At 36.2% G+C, this 21,825-nt stretch overlaps 3 protein-coding genes and 1 pseudogene across 6 annotated transcripts; 2 read left to right on the top strand and 2 right to left on the bottom strand.

The window, feature by feature from the left end:
* Window positions 1–39: 39 nt before the first annotated feature.
* LOC106758475 (receptor-like protein kinase FERONIA) lies at window positions 40–3,442 on the top strand. Its single transcript, XM_014641394.2, has 2 exons — window positions 40–102; window positions 740–3,442. Exons 1-2 carry the CDS (start codon window positions 40–42, stop codon window positions 3,353–3,355), a joined length of 2,679 nt encoding a protein of 892 aa, XP_014496880.1. The 3' UTR covers window positions 3,356–3,442.
* Window positions 3,443–7,731: 4,289 nt separating this feature from the next.
* LOC106759398 (putative disease resistance protein At1g50180) lies at window positions 7,732–12,696 on the bottom strand. 4 transcript variants are annotated; one of them, XM_014642556.2, is made up of 4 exons: window positions 12,599–12,696; window positions 10,924–11,952; window positions 8,943–10,721; window positions 7,732–8,398 (listed from the first exon to the last, which is right to left on the bottom strand). In XM_014642556.2, the coding sequence occupies exons 2-3, from the start codon at window positions 11,933–11,935 to the stop codon at window positions 8,947–8,949; spliced, it is 2,787 nt and encodes a 928-aa protein (XP_014498042.1). In that variant the 5' UTR covers window positions 11,936–11,952; window positions 12,599–12,696; the 3' UTR covers window positions 7,732–8,398; window positions 8,943–8,946. The 4 variants fall into 4 exon arrangements, with proteins under 4 accessions (XP_014498042.1, XP_014498043.1, XP_014498041.1 ...); XM_014642557.2 differs by having other exon boundaries at window positions 10,924–11,945; window positions 12,599–12,691; XM_014642555.2 differs by lacking the exon at window positions 12,599–12,696 and having other exon boundaries at window positions 10,924–12,583.
* A 793-nt stretch (window positions 12,697–13,489) lies between these two features.
* Window positions 13,490–15,533, top strand: LOC106759031 (annotated as a pseudogene).
* Window positions 15,534–16,394: 861 nt separating this feature from the next.
* Window positions 16,395–21,825, bottom strand: LOC106758187 (putative methylesterase 11, chloroplastic). Its single transcript, XM_014641133.2, has 5 exons — window positions 21,226–21,825; window positions 19,632–19,868; window positions 18,563–18,706; window positions 18,146–18,277; window positions 16,395–17,416 (listed from the first exon to the last, which is right to left on the bottom strand). Exons 1-5 carry the CDS (start codon window positions 21,535–21,537, stop codon window positions 17,144–17,146), a joined length of 1,098 nt encoding a protein of 365 aa, XP_014496619.1. The 5' UTR covers window positions 21,538–21,825; the 3' UTR covers window positions 16,395–17,143.

Genomic DNA, 21,825 nt, shown 5'->3' with positions numbered 1-21,825 from the left:
TTGCTTGGGTGCAAAACCTGGTACTGATCCGAAGTAGTGATGTCGAGATTGAGCGCGCATCTGGTTTCTTGTGGTATTATGGGGATGTCGTTCGACCCCACGGTGGGTGTCAAAATATTTCGGTTGTATTGGTCTGAGAGTCGGTCGTCCTTCTTTGCTCTGCTGCTTTATGCTTCGATAGTCCAATCCTTTTCAAGAACGCAATCCACTCTGATGGGTTGTTGACTAGCAGAAGACACTCTAACGCTCAAGTCAAATATGTAGAGATCACTATTTTATTAGGATAGAAAATTATATCCGGACATCAATTGTATATTTATAGAGCTTATGGCAGTCAAGCCCATTGATTAACCATTAATGTAGTATATTTTTAGGCAATCAAACCCAATAATCAATTATTAATTCTAATTATTAATTCTGTATATTTGTAGAGATTAAGACAATCTAACCATTAATATTTGCTAACCGTGATCCGATCGATATATTCCATATAGTACAAAATCAACAGGATACTTTTTTTTTTTTTTTTGGCATTGACTTGTTGAAGGCAGTCCAAGCAACCAAAAACCAAACGCAAGCGTAGACTTGGTAGTTATAGACTTGAAATAATGTCTTGCTTGCTAAGGAAAAGTAAGACACGAATCGGAATGCCCTGGCCACTCTCACCTCTCAAACTATATATATTCATATAGGTTGATTTATGGTGTTTGAGTTGAGCTCTCTTTGTTGCTCTGATTAGAGATTATCGATGGAAACAACATGTACGCGAACTGCTTCAAGAGCCACCCTCCTCCTCTTGCTTATGTGGTGCCTCTCTTTCCTTTCCACAGCAGACGATGTTTATCGTCCCACTGACCTCTTTAGCATCAGCTGTGGCTCATCCACCAACTTCTCCACTCTCGACTTTCGGAATTGGACTTCAGACATCCACTTCCTCTCTCCAACCCACCTCTCAGTTGCTGCTCCTTCACTCACACCATCTACCATACAAGGTCCCTACACCCATGCTCGTCTCTCTTACTCCTCATTCACCTACTCCTTCCCTGTCACACCAGGCCCCAAGTTCATTCGTCTCTTCTTCTACTCTACTTCATACCAAAACTTCCCTTGCCCCCTAGCCGCTTTCTCAGTCAAAGCAGGCCCCTTCACCCTCCTTCAAGATTTCAACGCTTCCCTCAACGCCGATGCTGATGATGACCCTAGCCACCCTGATATATTGTTCAGAGAGTATTGCGTCTACGTAGGAGACGGTGAGAAGCTGAATATAACCTTCTTTCCCAGCACCACATATTCCTACGCTTTCATCAACGGGATCGAGATTGTTTCGATGCCCCCTTATCTATACTACACCAATCCGGACGACTCCACAGAGCAGCCGCAATATGTTGGCACCACAACCCCATATGTCGTTGAGAACAAATTTGCTCTCGAGACCATGTACAGGTTAGTCGTTGGAAATGAAATTCCCCCCGCAGGGGACACTGGTATGCTCAGAACGTGGGTACCTGACATCAAGTACGTAAAAACTCAATATAATCAATCAGTTGATTATGGGAGTCATACAAAGCTCAAGTTCATTAAAACCTATAACTACACGGCACCAGATCAAGTGTACAGAACCGTTCGGAGTATGGGACTTGATGGCTCCATCAACATGGGTTTCAATCTCACATGGCTGCTTCCAGTTGATTCAGGCTTCTTCTACATGCTACGGTTACACTTTTGCCAGCTTGATCCGTGGGTTAACAACATTGGTGACCTGTTTTTCAACATCATCATAGCGGATCAGTTGGCTACCGATCGGGCAGACGTTCTCCTGTGGACTGATAATCAGAAGGGCGTACCAGTGGTTAAAGACTACGTAGTTTCCATACCAGGTAATCTCAACAAAACAAATCTATCAGTGAAACTGCATCCTCGCCCTACAAGCCGGATCAGAGACGCGGTTATCAACGCAATTGAAGTCTTCAAAATCAGCAGCTCAACAGATAGTCTCGCTGGACAAAATCCAAACTCTCCTCCTCAAAAGCCCAAGGTTCCTCTTAGCTCAAACAAGAAAAGTAGCGTCATCACGAAAAGCCGAGAAGGCATATTAGGAGCAGTTGCAGGTGTCCTTTTGCTCTCTTCTATTGTTGTTTTCTTCCTCATCAAATGCAAAAAGAATATCGCCCTTGAAAGTGGTTCCAGCAAAAAAGGAGGAACTTCTCGCGGGGGTGGCTCATCGTCACTGCCAACCAACCTCTGCCGCTACTTCTCCATAACAGAAATCAGAGCCGCCACTAATAACTTCGACGAACAAATGGTGGTTGGCATGGGAGGCTTCGGCAACGTCTACAAAGGATATGTAGATGAGGGTTCAGTACCCGTTGCAATCAAAAGGCTCAAACCCGGTTCTCAGCAAGGTATGCAGGAGTTCATGAATGAAATCGAAATGCTCTCTCAACTTCGTCATCTCCATCTTGTTTCCCTCATCGGTTACTGCTACGAGAACACCGAGATGATACTCATTTATGATTTCATGGAACGCGGAACCCTCCGGGACCATCTCTACGGTTCTGATAATCAGTCCTTGTCGTGGAAGCAAAGGGTCCAGATTTGCATAGGTGCTGCAGGAGGGCTCCACTATCTGCATACAGGTGCAAAGCACGTCATCATTCACCGTGATGTGAAGAGTACCAATATTTTATTGGATGAAAAATGGGTAGCCAAAGTTTCAGACTTCGGGTTATCCAGAATTGGGCCCACGAGTTCTTCAATGACCCATGTAAGCACCCAGGTGAAGGGCAGTGTTGGGTATTTAGACCCGGAGTATTATAAACGACAGCGTTTGTCGGAGAAATCTGACGTGTACTCGTTTGGGGTTGTGCTGTTGGAGGTATTATGTGGGAGGCCGCCTTTGCTCCGTATGGCGGAGAAGCAACAGGTGTCTCTCGTTGATTGGGCAAAACATAGATATAAGGAGGGGTGTTTGGGTGAGATTGTGGATCCAGCACTGAAGGGTCAGATAACACCTCAGTGTTTGCAAAAATTTGGAGAGGTGGCGTTGACCTGTTTGCTGGAGGATGGTACTCAAAGGCCTTCCATGAACGTCATCGTTGGAATGCTGGAGCTTGTTCTGCAGCTTCAGGAGGATAGTGCTAAAAATGTAGTGATGATGGACACTGGTGGAGGTTACGAAGAAGATAGTGAGGACATGTTTAGCGGTAGTCATTACAGTGTAGAACTTACAGATTATAGTAATAGCACTAGATGTAACACCTCAGGCAACACAGATGATAGCTATGGGAGTAAGCAATCTGACAGGTTGCTCTCTGAGAATGTTTTCTCTGAGATTTGGGATCCAAAGGGACGATAGGGTAGGAGCAGTACACAAGTTCGATGAGTTTGATACCTAGGATAGAGCTACATGTAAAATTTGTTCTTAAGATATAAATCTTAAATTCGGTGGTGGTATTAATCTAAAATTCTGGAGTGGTTAGATTAAACGTTACTAAACCACCAATAGCTTATGAAATTTTGATTGTAATAAATGTAATAAGTATTGTAACTATTATTTTGTATTCGATGATCTTCATATTTGTAATTGGATTTTGCATTGAAAGATACTCCCATCTGATTCGTGTACATGAATACATGTTTAACGGTTCCCTCAATGATCACCTTCATCATACAAACAATCACAAATTTGTTCCACTTTCGTGGGAAAGGAGGGTTCGAATTTGCATGGTTGTTATCTACACACAGGACGCAGGTGTTCTGTGATACACAGTTTTTTCAAAACACGGTACATCCTTTTGGATCAAAACTGGGAGCCTAAGATTTCTGGTATACTGTTGTCCAAAAGGGGAGCCGTCGATGTTGCAAGTTCATCTCTTGTAGCGAGAAACCATGATACTTTCGCATATTGTGATCCTGAGTATGCAGCCTCTGGCATCTTTACTGTGAAATCAAATGTGTTTTCCTTTGGTGTGGTTCTATTGGAAGTTGTGAGTGCAAAGCAAGCGCGAGATTTGTACTTGGAACGTGTGAAGAACCCTAATTATTCCGTATGCAGAAAAAATAGTTGATCGTTTATTAAGTCCAAAATTGGTCCACATTGTTGGAAAACGTTCATTGACATTACTGAGAGGTGCTTGCATAAACAAGGAACGGAACGACCAGACATGGGCGAAGTGGAGATGCAGCTTGAGCTTGCGCTTCAATTGCAGGAGAAATCCCAAACCTATGTTAGACTGCAATCTTGATTTTGTCCAAACTATTTAAACGCAAAAATGATCATAACGTTAATGGAAGTTCTTACTTTGTTCAATTAGAAATCAATACTATAAAAGTTATCCTAATAAAATAATTATAAGATTTTTATTTTGTTGTTTTTTCTTACTTTTACATTATAATAAATATAGATAAATAAATTAATGAAAAATGATATTATTTTTAAAGAAAATTTAAATGTTATTTTTAAACTTTAAAAATATCAGAAGAAGGTCAATAACTATGCAAAATATTAAAGAAGGGTTTTAACTTGCAAACTTAAACAGGCATGCATAAGAGTAGGTTTTAACGATATTAAAATTAAGTATAGGATTCTCTAATTTCATCTATAAATTTATGAGAAACACTTGTAACCATGTATTTTATTGGATTTGATGTATGTGTTTTTTTTTCTCATATATTATTCAATTTTCTTAATTTAGAATCTTTAATTTATAAGTTAATTTTTAATACTTTTTAATATATTTTTTAGAAAAATATAAAATTTATAAATTTTTCTTTTTTATTTATTGAAATACAGTTGTCTTATTATAATTTTAACAAAATTCCAACTAAAATATAAATTTATTTAGAATAATGTTTTACTGGCACTTATTGTTATTTTTTAAAAAATAACATTCTACTAATCCTGATAAATCAAGTTTATTAAAATAATTCATTCTACGAGCTCGTGCTAGCTCTACTTGTGAGCTGTCTTAGTTGTCTTTAAGGTTGTTCCTACGCCACCATGAGGAGAACAAAAACCCTAAAGGTAATTTTTTAATGTATTTCGAGATATATTTTAGACACATTTCCCTATTAAAATTACCTTTGAGATTGCACAATATGAAACTCATCATTAAAGAAATAAGATGCAGGAATAAATTTTATTTTTATTATAATTTTAAGAAGGGGTAATTTGGGGTTTATGCATTTTATGGGTGCAGGAAAGAAAAATGGAGGTGCATGAAAAACAGTTCTCCTCTATCATGAAATCATTTGTGTGGGCTTTAACACTTCTTTGCTCTAAGTAGATATCACAAACTAGGTTGGGATTGTTGATCAATCTAAATTATGTTCTATATGAGCTATAATATTTTAGATTTGATATGGTGGTATATCAATAAATGAAATAGTTCGACGCGTATGCACTTATGTGTGTATTGATAAAAAAAAATGTATATGTGTGTTTTATAAAAAATGTTACTTTTAATATAATATTTTATTTATTTTAAATATAATTAGTATTTACAAAACAAATGTGTTTATATATAGATTAGTCTAGTTTAATATTGAAGTTACTAATTAAAAAAATCAGAAGAAAAATTAATTAAAGTTAAGCTATATTCTCTATTTTTTTAAAACATAACTTGTTTTATATAGACTTTTCGAACGCTAAGATGAATGAAGTTCTCGCTCCTTCATCTGACTTATGTTCTTCATGTAGCATTTAGATTGAATGACTCTATTTAATTACGTTGCTACTTTCACATGGTACAGGTAATGTAGGAGACATCTCTCTTTTTCTCAAGGGGAATCCTTAGAATTACCATAGCTTAGCTTTCAATTCGCCTCTGACCATCAAATGAAATGTGAATAAGCCACCCTCCCCTATTTGAAATAAAGGGTCCTTCCGGTTCTATCGGTGCTTGAAACAATATTGTCTTCTCCATATTACTATATCTCTAGAGGGCTTAAATACTTACTTGGTCCTTATGTTAGGAAATTTTCAGTTGAGTATCCGATTTTAAAAATGTATACATTGAGTTCCTATATTTTGCAATTTGTATCAATTTCATCCTATTCATTTAACAGTGTTAAAATAGATAACTTTAAACTGACTGTACATGTGAGGGGTGTGCGAGAAATGGTCACGTGTCGTTTGATGTGGCAGCCACCACTGTCTCCCATCTTCCTCTATGAAAAAAAAAAAAAAACAAAAAATCGTCTTCAAGGCTGTCTCCCGTCTCCCATCTCCCTTTTGCAGGTTGCCCAAGCGAACTTCACCATCTCCGTTGCCGGCAAACGCGAAAAATCCTCGTCGGAGAGGGTTGCCGCCCTCGTCGCCGCTGCTCGCAACCGAAATCGCCACCATCTTCGTTACTGGCAAACGTGAAAAATCCTCATCAGAGAAGGTTGCCGCCCTCGTCGCCGCTGCTCGCAACCGAAATCACCACCATCTCCATTGCCGGCAAACGCGAAAAATCCTCCTTGGAGAGAGTTGTCGCCCTCGTCGCCGCTGCTCGCAACCGAAATCGCCACAGCACTACCGCTCCCCCTCCCCTTCCTCATATCATTCAACCCCAAATCAACAATCTCAACCTCTGTCAATCACATCAACCAGACTCACCACCCGACAACATTAAGCCCCCAAAGAAAGAAGCAACTTTCAACCCAAGCACAGTTACCTTAAGCCCAAATTTCACTCACCACAAAATTCACACAATACATGCACACTCAAATCTCAACTGCCCCCATCACCAAGAACCCTAGAGATCAAACTGGGACAAAACACTCCAAAACCAAATTCAATTCAACAAAACAAATCAAAACCCTACGTTTGAACCACCACAAAGAGAACCTTACCACACCACTTGCACCAATCTAAAAAACCCTCATTGCTTCCCGAAATTCCCAACACTGCACGAACTTTGAGTCCCGCAGAAATCACTGTATTAAAAAAAAATTGGAAAAGACAAACAAAAAAACATGGAAGAAGTTGGGTGATGTCCTTGGGTGATGAAAAGTGAAGAGTGTATCAGTTGAAAAATTAAAGCTTTTCCACAAAACAGAGCTTTCATTGGTGTGCAAATGCAACTCCAACGGCTTCTCCAACAAAGTCTTTGTGTCTCAAACGTCGTCCGATGTCAGACAACATGAGGTTGTCGTTCTTGAGGAGGGAGAGCGAGGAGCATTTCTCATTCAGTGGAACGTCCCAGTTGGTTGCCTCGTTAACTGATTCTAGGTCAATTAAATACCACGTCTCCATTTTTTACACACAATCACATGTACAGTCAATTTAACGTTATCTATTTTAACACCGTTATACAAATAGGATAGAATTGATACATGTGCCGTTATTTTTCAGTTGTCTGTTGATTTTCACATCACTAATAATTACAAAAACTTTGATTTATAATTTTCACTTGATATATGCAACCATGCTTTATTTTTCTTCTGATTAACCTGTTATGACGTTTTCGTCTATCCCATTTTCTTCACACAAGTGTCAACTATGTCATGACATCAGAACACAATACATTATTTTCTTTGTAAATTTTCTATCCTGGGTGGTTATATTTATCCCCTTAAAATTTTTATGATTATTTTTTTCCTAATTTAAATTCTAAGAAAAAAAGTAGTGAAGAAAGTTGTATGAAATGAAGTATGTAATACATTATGAAAAGATATAAATCAGTTGTTACATTGTACATGTTTGTAATAATACAACAACCAAGCTTTTTCACTAATATACTAATATAAAAATCATATTTTATGACGTACAAAAACGAGTTATGACATGCAATAATTTTGTACATTATAATAGCCTCAACATATGATGACATTCTTTCTTGTTCTTCAGAGTCAGAATAGATTTTAAGTTGACATCCATAAAGAAATCTAACAAATTATGATAAGAAAAAAAGAAATAACTCTAATGAATATGAACATAGATTATTTTACTCAATATTAATTCGAAACATTTTTTTCTAATATTCATATAAAAAATGGACTAATTTTAGAAAATGCGTCATAATATGTTCAGACTAAATTTTTGCTATATACGTATTATAACGTACAAAACTATGTACGTCATAGCTCGTTTTTGTACGTCATAAAATATGATTTTTGTACGAGTGATAGGAGTTACAAGTTTTGCAGAATATTCCGAAAATCTATTCTATCAACAATCTCGCAAATATAAAAACCATACTAAATAAAAATAAATGAATTTGTCGATGACAATGCAAACAAATACCAGTCACGAACAGAACTAGTTCCAAATTTCAAAACTCAAATTCTGGAAGCACGAGGGTACAGGAGAACAGTCTGAAGAAGGTTCTGTTTGAATTTGATACTCCCAATCAGGAACATACAATCCATATAGCAAGCAAAGATATACAAAAGAAATTATAAAAGCCACATCCTGTTACAGTCAAACAGATTTGAGAAACAGAGTAAATGGAAAAGTAAAAGCACGGACATGGTTGGAATAAAAAAACACGAGAAGATTCACTAAATAAAATTGAGAAACAGGTTCAGTGGAGAAGCATCAACATTAACAATGAACACAAGAATTCCTTCTCAACAAAACATGGTTGAGTAAAAACAGATATGGACATGCTGCAAATAAAATGTCATGCCATGCACCAAACTAATAAATAATTAAGAAAAATGAAATACATTTTTTGTGTGTTCCACAAACTTAAAGAGTTGTATTGTTGTGCATTTATCAAATGTGAAAGTGCAAATGTACAAATGTACAAAAAGTTGTTAACGTCCTGTTTCATTGAACACTAATTGTTCAGGCAACATAAAATTTATAGGAGCTGGAGAACAAGTGATCAACTATGCCCTTTGTTTTCCATAGATATAGAAATGAAAATCAACCTAACATGAAATAGTGAAAAAACATGCAAAAAAACAATTTTGAGCAAATATTTCAGTGGTATTTAAATTTTTCAACTTACATCCTTAGTTCAAAAATATGATAGATGGAACATGCTGGACTTTGGGGTAATCCTCTCCAGAAGTTCCAAGCCTTGTTTTGAATGATTTGGGCATCCACCTGATTTCTAGCTCCCGAAGACTAGTGATATATCTTAGCCCATCGGGAACCCTTTTTAGATTGTTGCAATCAGATATGCTCAATCGGTAAAGATTACGCATGGCTTGATTCTCTATTGTCCACTCATCTAGTTTAGGCAAGCCACGAAGTACTAGAACCTTTAGTTGAAGAAAACCATTTGGTGAGCATGTCATTTTCTTTCCAACAAACATATCCCACCCATTTAGAAACTTCAAGTTAGGAAGCTTCTCTAATGTTACCATTGGGTCTTCCACAAGTCTGCAACCCCATAAAGTCAACTTTGAAATGTGCCGAGGAAACAGTGAGGCGTCTGGCAGTCTGTCCATCCGTCCTTCCACTTGCAGTTTACGCAGGAAAGGACAGCCTAGCACCAATTTTTCAACATCCACTACATTTTCAGGGAAGGAAAGCATGTCAGTCCTCAAAGACAAGGATTGAAGGCAATCCAACCTTTTATTAGGGGGACTGAAACTTTCACTAAACTTTTGAAAATGTCTTGGGTCATTTAGCACTAGCTTTCTGAGCCTCTTTAACTTCAGTAGATCTTTTACATCACATTTGCTGGCAGGAAAATTTACTAGTGTCTGTAAATTAGTCAAATTGTCCAATTGCAGGTTGTTAACAATATTCCCACACCAATTTGGAAGATATAAATGCCTCAACCGTTTCAACTTACAGATTACATTTGGAATTTCCACTGTTGAATCCCAGCTCACTTTATTGACTGTTTGCAAATTTAGGAATTGCAGATTCTCCAAGTTGCCCAAGGAAGATGGCAGCACTTGTATACGAGTCCTTTTTAGACTCAGAAACTTCAACCATAAAAGATTTCCCACTTCTTTAGGCAATGACTGTCCCTTCAGCCCCTTAATTCCTTCAAGATCTAGAACTCTAAGTAATTTGAACTTCACAAAAACACCTCTGACTAGGTCCCAATTTTCCATCCTACACTTTTTGTCATGAAAAAATACAAGGGATCTGAGACGCTCATTCACTTGCTTGTCTTGAGGAATCAATTGATCAACATGTTGATCCAAGTAGACAGCAAGCCTACGAACTTCATCAATTTGTGTTGCTTCTGATATGTTAGATGAATGAGTAGCAATAATGGCACTATTTTGTTGTGATCCATTGATAATGTAGAGAAAATTTTCTTTTCTGGCCTTTGACAAACACAGATCCCGCATTAAATCATGGAGCCTGTAGGTTTTGATCCTACCAGTAGACCCCATCTGACCAATTTGAACCATGCAGCGGCTAATTAAGTTACCCAGATAGCGTTCAGCAACATCCTCCATTGTCTCATCCCGATCACTCTCATATTGAGATGAAACAACACCTTCTGCCACCCATAACTGCAGTAGTTTAGTTTTTGGTATCTCAGAGTCTTCAGGGAATTGACTTAAATACAGAAAACATGGCTTCAGTTGACAAGGCAAGTCCTGGTAACTTAAATCCAACACTTCATCTAATCTTCGCCTATCACGGACCTCTGCTCCTATTAGGTACGAACTTAGATGTCTATGTATTTTTTCCCACTCACTCACCGACTCCTTTGTAGCCAAAAGCCCTCCAAGAACAATGATAGCCAAAGGCAGACCAGCACACTTTGCAACCATCTCTCTGCCTAATCTTTTAAAGTCATCAGAAGTTGTTGATTCTGCAGAAAGTAATAGACAATTATCACATTAACTAAAGCAATGGTCCCATAAACAAGTGCTGTTATCACTTTCCTCCGGAGATCACATAAATATGAAAGATAAATGAGAGAATTGGGAAATCATAAGACAGGAAATAATGAAACAAACTATATGGACATCAATAGTTAAATACGTTTGTAAACTGAAGGCATTTCTAGGTACCTGGGTTATCTTGTCTTGGAAAAGCTTTCTTCTTAAACAATGCCCAACTGTCTTCTGCATTTAAGCAACTTGGTTCGTGAAGCAAGCCTTCAGGATTCACATGCAATGAAATGTCTTTATTGCGGGATGTAAAAACTATCTTACTCCTTGTATTTTGCGAAGGAAAGGCAGGACTTAAAATGTCCCATGCCTCGTTGCTCCATATGTCATCCAGGATGATCAAACATTTCTTCTCTTGTTGAACTTTAAACAACTTCCTTGCCAATTCATCATCTTTCATTTTCGTAATCTCATCCCTTTCCTCTTTTGTAGGAGAAATTAGCTTTAGTAAAATTCCCTCCCAAACATCTCTTTTCTTGCATTGCTGAGATATATAGGCCCAAGCAAAACCATCAAAGTTTCGCCTAATAGCATTGTAATGGTAAATGCTTTTGGCAAGTGTAGTTTTACCAAGACCGCCCATTCCACAAATATAAACAAATCGACAGTCCTGATTTTCATTTATTAGCCATTCCGCCACTTTGTTTATGTCCTGATCTAAACCAACAATGAACTCGTCAACAATGTGAGAATAAGACCACCTCAATTGTCTTTTGACCTCAGATGCTTCCTCATTGTCTTTAGTTGCAGTCAAACCATAAGTTTGTAAGCTTCTCGTGAGGTCAGATATTCGAGAATTGATTGTTATGAGCTCAGAGCCAACTTTGTGAATATTTTTAGCTCTGGAGAGTGGATTTTTAGTTCCAATACTTATGCCGAATGCAACCTTAATAGCATAAATTTCAATCACATCCTCTGCATCATAGGCTAATTTTCTAACCTCTGAAATATAATTCTTTATTGTATCACTTTCATCCTGCCTGCTCTCAGCATCTCTTAGGAAACATTGCATCATCTTTAATTCATTTTGCATGCTTTTGACTTTGTTACTCACCCCGCTTAATAATCTGGCCTCTTCAATCAATAGATCACCAAGCCTATCAACTGCAAAGGACACAACTGCCTCAACCATCTTGATTATTCTGTCTCCTTCAAGAACAAAATCATGAGGTAAAACTTCACAACATCCCATACGCGTTAAGTCTCACATATGAGACAGCTACTACTCTTATAAAACAGGCATTATATAGATGGATAGAATCCCTTAACAAAACTGGGCAAACCTAGAATATGTAAACTTCAAGTACAGAAGCATGCTAAGATTGAAAAGAAAAGGACAAACTGAAGGTTGAAAAGCAGTAACAAGAAGAAGAAAAAATGGAAAAGGATGTTGAACGCTGTTGTACTTTCTATACAAAGTTAAATCTATACTACGTTCCTCCAATTCATGTTCCACAAACCACAAAAATCCAGTTATGATGTAATTTTGTGCATATCTTACTTCAACAGCAAAGTAAATCCCTACACTCTCAGAAGCAGACCAGAGTTGACTTTGGAAAAATTATGCTCAATAAATTATTAAAGAATATCATATGCTTAATAACGTATAATTCCATACGAAGCGTGATTCTATAGCAGGAAATTTGTCGTAAGCATAAATTTAAAGCTAAAAAGTACAACAGGGAAATTAGTATAGAATCAATTATAAGAGCATAACCAACGAGATCCAGTCAAGGATGACCATAATGGAGAACAAAGAAAAATATTAAGGAACAACTTGTAGAAGAAGATACACCTTCAGTTCAGAGAATTTGGAGTGCCTTTTGTTCAACCAAATGTGTGGTGTGGCTGTGCAACGAAGAAGACGCTTTGGAGTTTGGAATCTCCATTCATGCTATTTTATTGCATATTTAATAAGAAAAAAAGTCAGCAAATTGAATCTGGTTTTTTTTTATTATAAATAATAATTTTGAATAAAATTGATTTTAAACTTAAATAATCTATTATGAAAAACAATTTTTTTTTAATTTAGATAATAATGATGTTCTTCTACTTTTATTGAATATAAATTTTTTCTATAAAATTTTAATTTTAAACTTATTCTAGATCAAAACTAATTTATAATATAAAATTAAATATCTAAACACCCATCTACAATTATGTTAAGTAATATTTCAACATGGTTTTAGAATAAATATTTATATAATAATATAATAAGTAATTATATTTTTAAATACATATTTCAACTTATTTGATATATACTGCTAGATTTTTAAATACATATTTCAATTTATTGAGATGTGATATTTATTTTATTATTAAATAGGAGATATAAATTTAATCTAGAGAAAAATATAAGAAAACGTGCAAGGATTACGGAGATTATAAAAAAAAAAAGTTATCTATATAGCTCAAACATCAAATAAAACATAAAAAAAGATATATTGAACTATTTTACTTGAAGAAAAAATGTAAATAATGAATTATTAATAAAGAAATTGATAGTAGCTTATAAATCCCAATCCATATAACATGTTGGTTAAACCATAAAGTCAAATGAATTTGTTTGAATAGATTAAAAATTTAATCATTCCTAACTCTCACTTTATTGAAGCCAACTCTGTTTAATTTCATGACACCTAACACTGAAAAGGGTTCTATCTATTATTAATGTGGCAATAGGGAATTATTTGAGGTCAAATTTTTGGGAAACTTGAACAAGAGAAGATACTGAAGCAACAGCATCCCTGAGCTGAACATAACTTTGTTTCTGCCTTTTCCTTCATCTCCAGGTTCTCCAACCAATATGAAGTTTTATGGGATATTCCAGATATTTATATTCTCTATTTATAAAAAATATTCAAACTCCTCTTTAACTTGTGTATTTTTCTTTTTTCTGAGGTATCTATATTGATTTTTGTTAGTTTTACATCTTACAGTATAAAAGCTGGCCAAGTATCTACTTTACAATTAGTCTACTTTTATAGCTAATTCATATGGCATCTGCAGTTCATATGTTTGCTTGATTGCCACTGTACACTCTTACATATGTAATTTGCTTTCTAAGTTTTTCATTCAATAGATGGATGGTATGTTGCCAGACTACTTTTACTGATATGGGAGATATGAATCTCCATCTATGAAACTATCATCACTTTTAGCTGAATGAACTATTTGATGGTAATAATAAAAATGTTAGAACTAAAGATTCATTTCCCTTATCTCTCCTTAATTTTCCATTTTGAAATGAAACACAGTGAAATATGAAATCAAAACTGGCAGGTTAAGTTTTTATTACTTGTGGTATAGTCAGGTGAAAAGCAAGAAGTTTTCTCTCATTTCAGGTAATACTTGTGGTATGCAATCACATTTCAGTTATGTACTTTTCTCAGTTTTGTCCACTGAATAATCTTTTCTAACAGTTATCTAAAATGGGACAATGTTTGAGCTTCTTCTGCTTTAAGCATACAGCTTCCTCTCTGAGACAGTATCCAACTGTGATAGAAGAGCTATGCCCTCAATTTTCTCTGGCCGATCTTAGGAAATGGACAAACAACTTTGACGAAAACCAAATAGTTGGAAGTGGAGGCCTTGGCATTGTATATAAAGGCTCTCTCCGAAACAGTTGTGTTACTGAGTGTACAATTGCAATCAAGCGAATATATGGGATCACTGAGAAGGAACTTAAGCAGTTCAAGAACGAAATTGAGTTGCTCTGCCAGTTTCGCCATCCAAATTTGGTCACTCTATTAGGATTTTGTGACCACAGAGATGAGAAGAATATTGTATATGAGTACATGACCAACGGATGTCTCCATGATATCCTATATTGTAGAGATATGAAAATGGAGCCACTAACATGGAAGCAGAGGCTAAAGATCTGCATAGGAGTAGCACAGGGACTACACTACCTTCACACAGGTCTAAAGAGAACAATCTTTCATCGTGACATAACACCTTACAAAATTCTTTTGGATAGCAACATGGAGGCAAAACTCTCAGACTTTCGACTTTCCTTAACAGGACCACATCATGCATCAAAGCCACCACCAAAGATAATAACAAAAGATGGCTTTACAGGTATTTATTTTTGTTTTGTTGGTAGTGTTTATTGAAAAGAATTTTACTGAATACTAATCCAAATAATACATTCACTTCTAGGTACATATGGTTACGTGGCTCCTGAGGTTTCACAAAACAATACGTTAACAGAAAAATGAGATGTTTACTCCTATGGTGTAGTTATACTAGAAGTGGTATGCAAAGACAAGCTAAAAAGTGTTGAGAAGAGGCGGAAACACCCTGTTGAGGAGAATATTGATCCAAATATTAAAGGAAAGATTGCACCAGAGAGTTGGGAAGTATTTATAAAAATCACAGAAAGATGCTTGAACTTTGATCCAAATGAGCGACCATCAATGGGTGAAGTGGAGATTCAACTTGAGCTTGCTCTGTCATTGCAGGAAGAAGCAGATGTAAGAAATAGTTGTGATGATTATACCCTATTGTCTCTGACCATTATTCATTAGTCCTTAACTACATTAGGCACTAGGCACGATCTTCAGTTGAAGACAAAACTGATGGATGGTGGAACTAAGGTTGTCTCAATAATAACAGTGAAACTCTTGTGTGTGTGTGTATATGTTCATATTAGGCGTACGTAGTCCTGAATCATTAATTATTTATTCTAGCTTTGCATGTGTTTGTCAAAATATACCAAAACAATTGTTCCTAAATGCATAACTTCTATGGATGACATAATTTTGATTGAGAAATTTTTAATAAAAATAAGTCAACTCTAGACAAATACATTGGAAAAAATCAGAAGTAATAAAACATATATAATAGACTACAATTTTAGCAATTATTTGAAATAGAGAATCAACGATTTGACTCATGTTTAGCTAATATTGGCTTTTTATGTTCAAAGCTTACCAGGTCGTCTCAAATAAGAAAAGAGGTAAGCCGTCAACTTTGACAAATAACGAATATTTGAACGAGGAGGCTTCCATTCATGACATGTGAATAAGGGTGTATTTACAAAATTGTGGAAATAAATAAATTAAAAAATATCATACCCGATTAATTCTATTTATAGATTAGTGTTATAATGATGAGAGTATTAAACTTTTAAAACCAGATAATATTATTCTAATTACTAAAAAATCAACACCGCCCTAAGACATTTATAGCTGCTTTTCTCTCTTTTGAATCATTCCATGTCCCAACTTTGTGAGAGTGGCAAGACCGTGTGCTTCCGTAATCCTAAACCTGTATTTAACAACTTTGTTCATACGTTACTTTTTGTCCAACGATGTCTATCCTCAGAACATCCATTGCTAAAACTCAATATAAAATTCAAACTCACTTAAATTCTTAGAATACTTTTTGTTCCCCACCAAACTATTATTGTTTGATGGAGATGTAATGTCTTAGAGTTGGGTTTTCTCAAAATTCAGATTTTCTTCTTCCCCTAACCAAATTACAAAACAGAAAAGAAGTTCTATTTGGATGTTGCTTTTCCAATATTTTTCTAGGAAACAATAACTTTTCGTTTAACAGCAATATTAGTTGAGTTTTATAAAATGCAATAACTCCAAGCAGGATTTAACTATCATTCTTACTAAATTTTATCATTAACTCCTCCAAATCCATGCTGGATAGCAACAGAATCATCAATCACCATAAACTGGCAAGTGATTAAGCAAAACACTAAAACATGTCAGCTTTCTTGCAATTTTGCAGAGCACGGGGAATTTATTCACCCGTGTTGATAAAGGTAGAAAACACTTATTATTAGAGTCGCAAGTTAAAATATTGGAGCAAACTGGCTAAAACAAAAAAAGTAGGTCTAGAGAAAAGCAGCAGCAGCAGCTCTTCCAGGATTCTCAAAATGTAAATCTCCATCAACCAGCATTACTAATGGAACATCAAAAGGAATGTAAACACGTTTGATGCCAAGAATTCCTTCCATGTAATATGCCTCTGCATTGTCATGATATCTTGCTACGATGATCGCAGCGTCGCATAGGATTACTGACAAGTTACAGGTTTTCTTTTCTTTTCTAATTGTCTAGGAGGGTAACTTGCAACGTTAATCAGCAGGTACCGACACTTATAACTAGTGATACATGTAACATAACATGAGTTTTATGTTGCAAGTAACACCTGGTACAAATTACAGGATGTACAAGCTAACTTCCAGATTTAACTCCAGAAAGAGAGGAAAAAGAATGAAACCTGTAACTTGCACACAATAGTAGACTTAACTAATAAGCTAAATGCATTTTCTTATTTCATGTGGGTAGGGCTTCACAAACAATTTAGCCAACGAATGTTCTCAGAGGATCCTTGAGATTTCTACCAACAACTTATGCAGAGCTTGAGGCTTTGAGAAAAAAGGAGAATGATCAGCCCCCTTCAAACGGAAAACCTTTTCTGGGGGATTTGCATTTATCATGTTCTCCTGAAGTGAAATGGGTATGGCATTGTCTTCAAGAGTTTGTATATAAAACCGCCTTACAGATCCATATTTCAGGTCTGAAAGGGAAAGCTTCTCTAAAACTGGTGCAAATGGTACAGACCTCATGGAGACAGATGCCAATGCAACATCCTGCATTTAAAAAGCAACAATAAACAAGGAGGGTCAGGGGAAATAGATATAAGTTGGCAAAACTATTAAAAAGGACAGAAACAAAACTTAGATTCTGAATCACATATACAAATGTATATTTATACTGTAGTCAGCATATTTACGAGTGCATGATGCTAGAGACCATTTTTGTTAGCAATGGAAAGATCCTGACATCAAGAATTTATACAAAAGACTGTATTACAAAATATACTTTTAGTGCAAAGGTCCACAAAGCATATGTAAAACCTCTATCTGAACTAACAGATAAAAGACAGCAAAATCTTTCTGAAATGCTATATGCTCAACAGACAACACTGAAAACTATACATTTTGAAAATTACGAAGCATTGATAAAGCAGTTGCCTGCAGTTCAACTAGTTGCACAATTTCAATTATCATACAACATATATTTATGTGATAATTCTCACTCTGATTAGAATGGAGTGGAGTCCCCAATAAATCTGAAGTTCAACTAACTATATGTTTTACACTTTAAAAATAATAATCCAGTGTCAAAAAATACTTTACGAATCTTCATACCAACTCAAACTGAATAAGAGATTGGATATAAAGTAACGATGAGTCACTTTCACAAGTATTGTCATCTAATTTGAAAAATGCTCATGTAGCAGTAGCAAGGGAGACTTCTGTTTGTTCACTTGGACAAAAAATGAAAGGAGGAAATTTGGCCACCACCCAACTACTTACTTTGGAGGGACTTTGGTTGAATAACAAATCCTTCAACAATGACTTGTTCAGATCAAAAGAAGTGGGAGGAAGGTCATTCCCGTTAGCATATATAAAAATCTGAGACTGTTGCATAAGATCATCTGAACCTGCCTGCAACATACAGCCACAAACAAATCATCACTAAAAGGATAGAAGAATTCTTCATTTATAGAAATTGAATTCGCATATATAACCAGCAGAAGCTATAAAACAATTCAGATGCTCTCTGTCTCTGTTTTCAACCTTAGTTCCTTGTAAAATATAAACATTCGGCTCTTAAGTAGTGTGATATCATAAATCTGTGTAATTTTTGTTGGTAGAAATTCTCAGATTTCAGACTTCAGTTGGAGTAAAATAAAGAAGCATCAATCTTAAAGTTGGCAGGAGATGAAACACCTGCTGAGAAATAATATCGAGAGTGCTTTGTCCATTCGTCAGCATTGCTGCAGCAATAAACACAGCTTTGGAAATCTTAAGAGGAAACATCTCCATTGCATATGATATACATGCCCCACCAAAATCATGCCCAACCAAAATCACCTTCAAAAGAATTCAAAAGGTAAGAAATATATGGAAAGAAAATCCCTAGAGAGCTCAAACATGAATATTGTGCTACCAATATTGCATCCAAGCAAGCAACAATGCTAAATGACCTAAAACTATGAGTGCCCTCCCAAGAGCAAAGTGAGGGTGGAACATTTACATTTCACAAAATGAAATTTAATTGGAACAAACTAAGACTGTAGAGGGGGAAAACTACAAATTGTAACACGAGCATGATTACCTCAAATTAAATCTGAGTCTGTTTCTAAATACAATCAGTGTCATGATAAACACTCTAACCCTCGGAAAATGTAGACAGAAAAATATATTGCAACACTGTGAACAATCTGAACCATCACCACATATCCTAAGCAAGTTAAGGGAAGTTGTACTTTTTTTTTTTCAGAATAGATACTTTCAAGTCATAAGTATAATTGCCTGTATTAGACACATACAGAAGTAACTGAGATAAGCACATAATTTTTCCTTCCCTACTTCACTACTAGTCGGGAAATAACTTGTTAGCTTTATGGTTTTTACAATTGCACTTGCAAACTTCAATCCGAAGCATCAATAACTTCTTTGGAACTTTCTTTTCTGTTAGTAAAATTTCTTTGTTTTTCAGCACCTCTTCTTTGTCCTATTTTTTTCCACAATTTTAGCCATGGGAATAGATGTTCCTTATTATCTCCTTGACCATTAATCTACTTTGGAATTTATAACTACACTGCAAAGTGAATTTCGAGGGGATGGGAGTAGCAAGTCATGAAACCATGACTTTCACCAAAAATTGGCGATGATTGAAAAATATCAAATATGCTAAAGCCAAGGATCATATCTCCTCTGTAATACTTCAAACCAACACAACAGTGATGGAATAGATCAATCTGTTATTCACAAAAAAAATGGAAAGTGGAAGTACCTTTTCGCCTTCTGGAAGTTTTTCAAGGAAGTCAGTGAGTGGCTTCACATACTGTGACAAACTTGTAATGCTGTTTGTATCAAATGAACTCACTCCAGAACCAGTTAAATCTATTGCAGCTACTTTACAACCACTTTCTTCTAGTAGTGCAATGGATTTATACCAACACCAGGCCCCAAAGCCACCTCCATGAACAAGGACAATATGATTTGTCTCAAGATCATCAACTTTCACATCCTGTCGAAATGAAAAGCTGCATGTATAAGCGAAAGAAAACTCACCAACAAATATAACAGTGAAAGGATGAAATAAAGAACAGTTAATATTTGAACTAAAAAACAATAATGGCTTGCATTTTCCCCTATAACTGGCAAATACGGCATGAAAGTGTTAAAATATGCCATTTTTTCCCCTACAGCTACAAATAAGGAAATAAATAAATAATAATGAATTCCTGTTTTATGCAACACCATACTAGAGTCAGAAGAAGAAAGGGTAATATAAATGTTCTACTAAGAAAATGACACAACATGCAATTTCAAGTCAGAAAAGATGGTACTAGATCCATCTGAATTTCAATCACACTTTAGTAACCTTGACATCTATGTTGTGACAAGAAAGAGGCAACATAATGTTCCCTTCAAAGCTACACCAAACGTCCAGTAAAAAGCACTTCAAAAGGATAAACTTCACTTCCTTCATACGCCCTGCCATTAGTCAAGGATAGAACAGATTATTCTTTACAAAATTCTATTTTTAGTATCTATGGCACATTCACCGGGATGATTTAACACATGTCTGCACAATTGCCTCTCCAACTAATATAGCATTAGATGCAAATGAAACAAGTTATTTTATTTCCCGACATTGTTCCGATACAAGTCTCGGGGCCAGTAGACAAAAATGACTGACCATTACAGACGATCCTTTCCAAAATCCTATAGCTTTCTTCATCATTCCATTCCACTTTCCACATCTTCATCTACTTTAACTCTAAGAAACCACATCATCATAGATGCCCCCTCAAGTAATTATCAAGACCGTAATTAGGATTTAAAAAATTACTATAAACATCAAAACCGACAACATGCATTCGTTTCCTTTCACATCACTAAAAGGTTTTTAAAAATGCAAAAATAAAAATCTAATAAGAAAACAACAACCCTCATTACTCCAAAGTTACCTTAATCATCAAAATTTTCAAAATACCCAACGTGAGTACAACAAACCAAATCCAACAAAATTAACTAAATTCTCAAAAATTCCAAAATCACCGGATATGAGTCCAACAACAAACCAAATCAACCGAAGAAAGTAATTCCTCAAAAAAATCACGCAATGACTCCTTTTTTTTCTTCTAAGGTTTTGAATTGCAATTTAAGTAAAGGTTTTTTCCTTTCGGATTTCCGCGGCTATAATCTTCCGAAATTTCCCACAATACCAATATCTATAATCGCCAAAATAAATAAAAAAAAAACGCAACAAGGACCTACAAATCAAAACCGTGACGATCCAATTGCATCCCCCGCAATAAAAAATAACTAGAAACCTTGATTTCACTTTTTTTTTCGTTTAAAGTATCAAGAAGGTTCACCTGATTGAGAAGTTGATGAGGTTGAAGGAGAGGGTCGGTGAGGGACCTGGCCCTCGAACTCGAACTCCTCGGCAAGGTGTTGCTGCTGCCGCTGCTCTTCTTGGAGACCCCATTCGGGTACCTAAGCGAAGTGGACCGATCGAAGTTCTGCTGCTGCTGATGCTGCTTGAAGAGAATCGCGGCGGCGATGGCCTGCTCGCGAATCGCAGCGTCGTCGAGCTTCCTCTCTCTGCGGGAAGAGGAGCGCTTTTTCGCGGCGGTAGAGTGCGGCGGCGCGGGCTTCGCCTTCAAGCGAGCGCAGATGTTACCCATTGCAAGTATCAAAATTGAATTGAATGAATTCAATGGTGATCGTGATGGTGACGGCGGTGCATGCAAGAGAAGAGAAGATAAAAGTGTGCAATAAAAGAGCGAAAGAAAGAAAAAAAAAACAGAGAGAGAGAGAGGGAAAAAGTGAAGCGAAGCGTGGCGTGGTGAGGTGGGGTTTGGGAAGTTTCAGTCAGGTGTGGAGTTGGCAGCAACAGGAAAAAGGAGACTTTGTTTGTTTACAGGAAATAACGTTTCTTTGTTTGACAACGTACGCCTCCAAATACGTTTCTT

The sequence above is a fragment of the Vigna radiata genome, chromosome 4 (assembly GCF_000741045.1).
Source record: "Vigna radiata var. radiata cultivar VC1973A chromosome 4, Vradiata_ver6, whole genome shotgun sequence".
Classification (NCBI taxonomy): domain Eukaryota; kingdom Viridiplantae; phylum Streptophyta; class Magnoliopsida; order Fabales; family Fabaceae; genus Vigna; species Vigna radiata.
This window is presented reverse-complemented; position numbering and strand designations above follow the sequence as displayed.

Bases quoted from the DNA above. Each gene is read 5' to 3' on its own strand.
- LOC106758475 (XM_014641394.2), top strand. From the start codon at position 40: ATGTCGAGATTGAGCGCGCATCTGGTTTCTTGTGGTATTATGGGGATG. The intron at 103-739 runs GTGGGTGTCAAA...TGCTCTGATTAG, and splicing joins GGATGTCGTTCGACCCCACG to AGATTATCGATGGAAACAAC.
- LOC106759398 (XM_014642555.2), bottom strand. From the start codon at position 11,995: ATGGGATGTTGTGAAGTTTTACCTCATGATTTTGTTCTTGAAGGAGAC. The intron at 10,722-10,923 runs GTACCTAGAAAT...TACTTTCTGCAG, and splicing joins TCCAAGACAAGATAACCCAG to AATCAACAACTTCTGATGAC.
- LOC106758187 (XM_014641133.2), bottom strand. From the start codon at position 21,537: ATGGGTAACATCTGCGCTCGCTTGAAGGCGAAGCCCGCGCCGCCGCAC. The intron at 19,869-21,225 runs GTGAACCTTCTT...TCATTTCGACAG, and splicing joins CTCATCAACTTCTCAATCAG to GATGTGAAAGTTGATGATCT. The intron at 18,278-18,562 runs GTGTTTCATCTC...TGTATGTTGCAG, and splicing joins TCGATATTATTTCTCAGCAG to GCAGGTTCAGATGATCTTAT.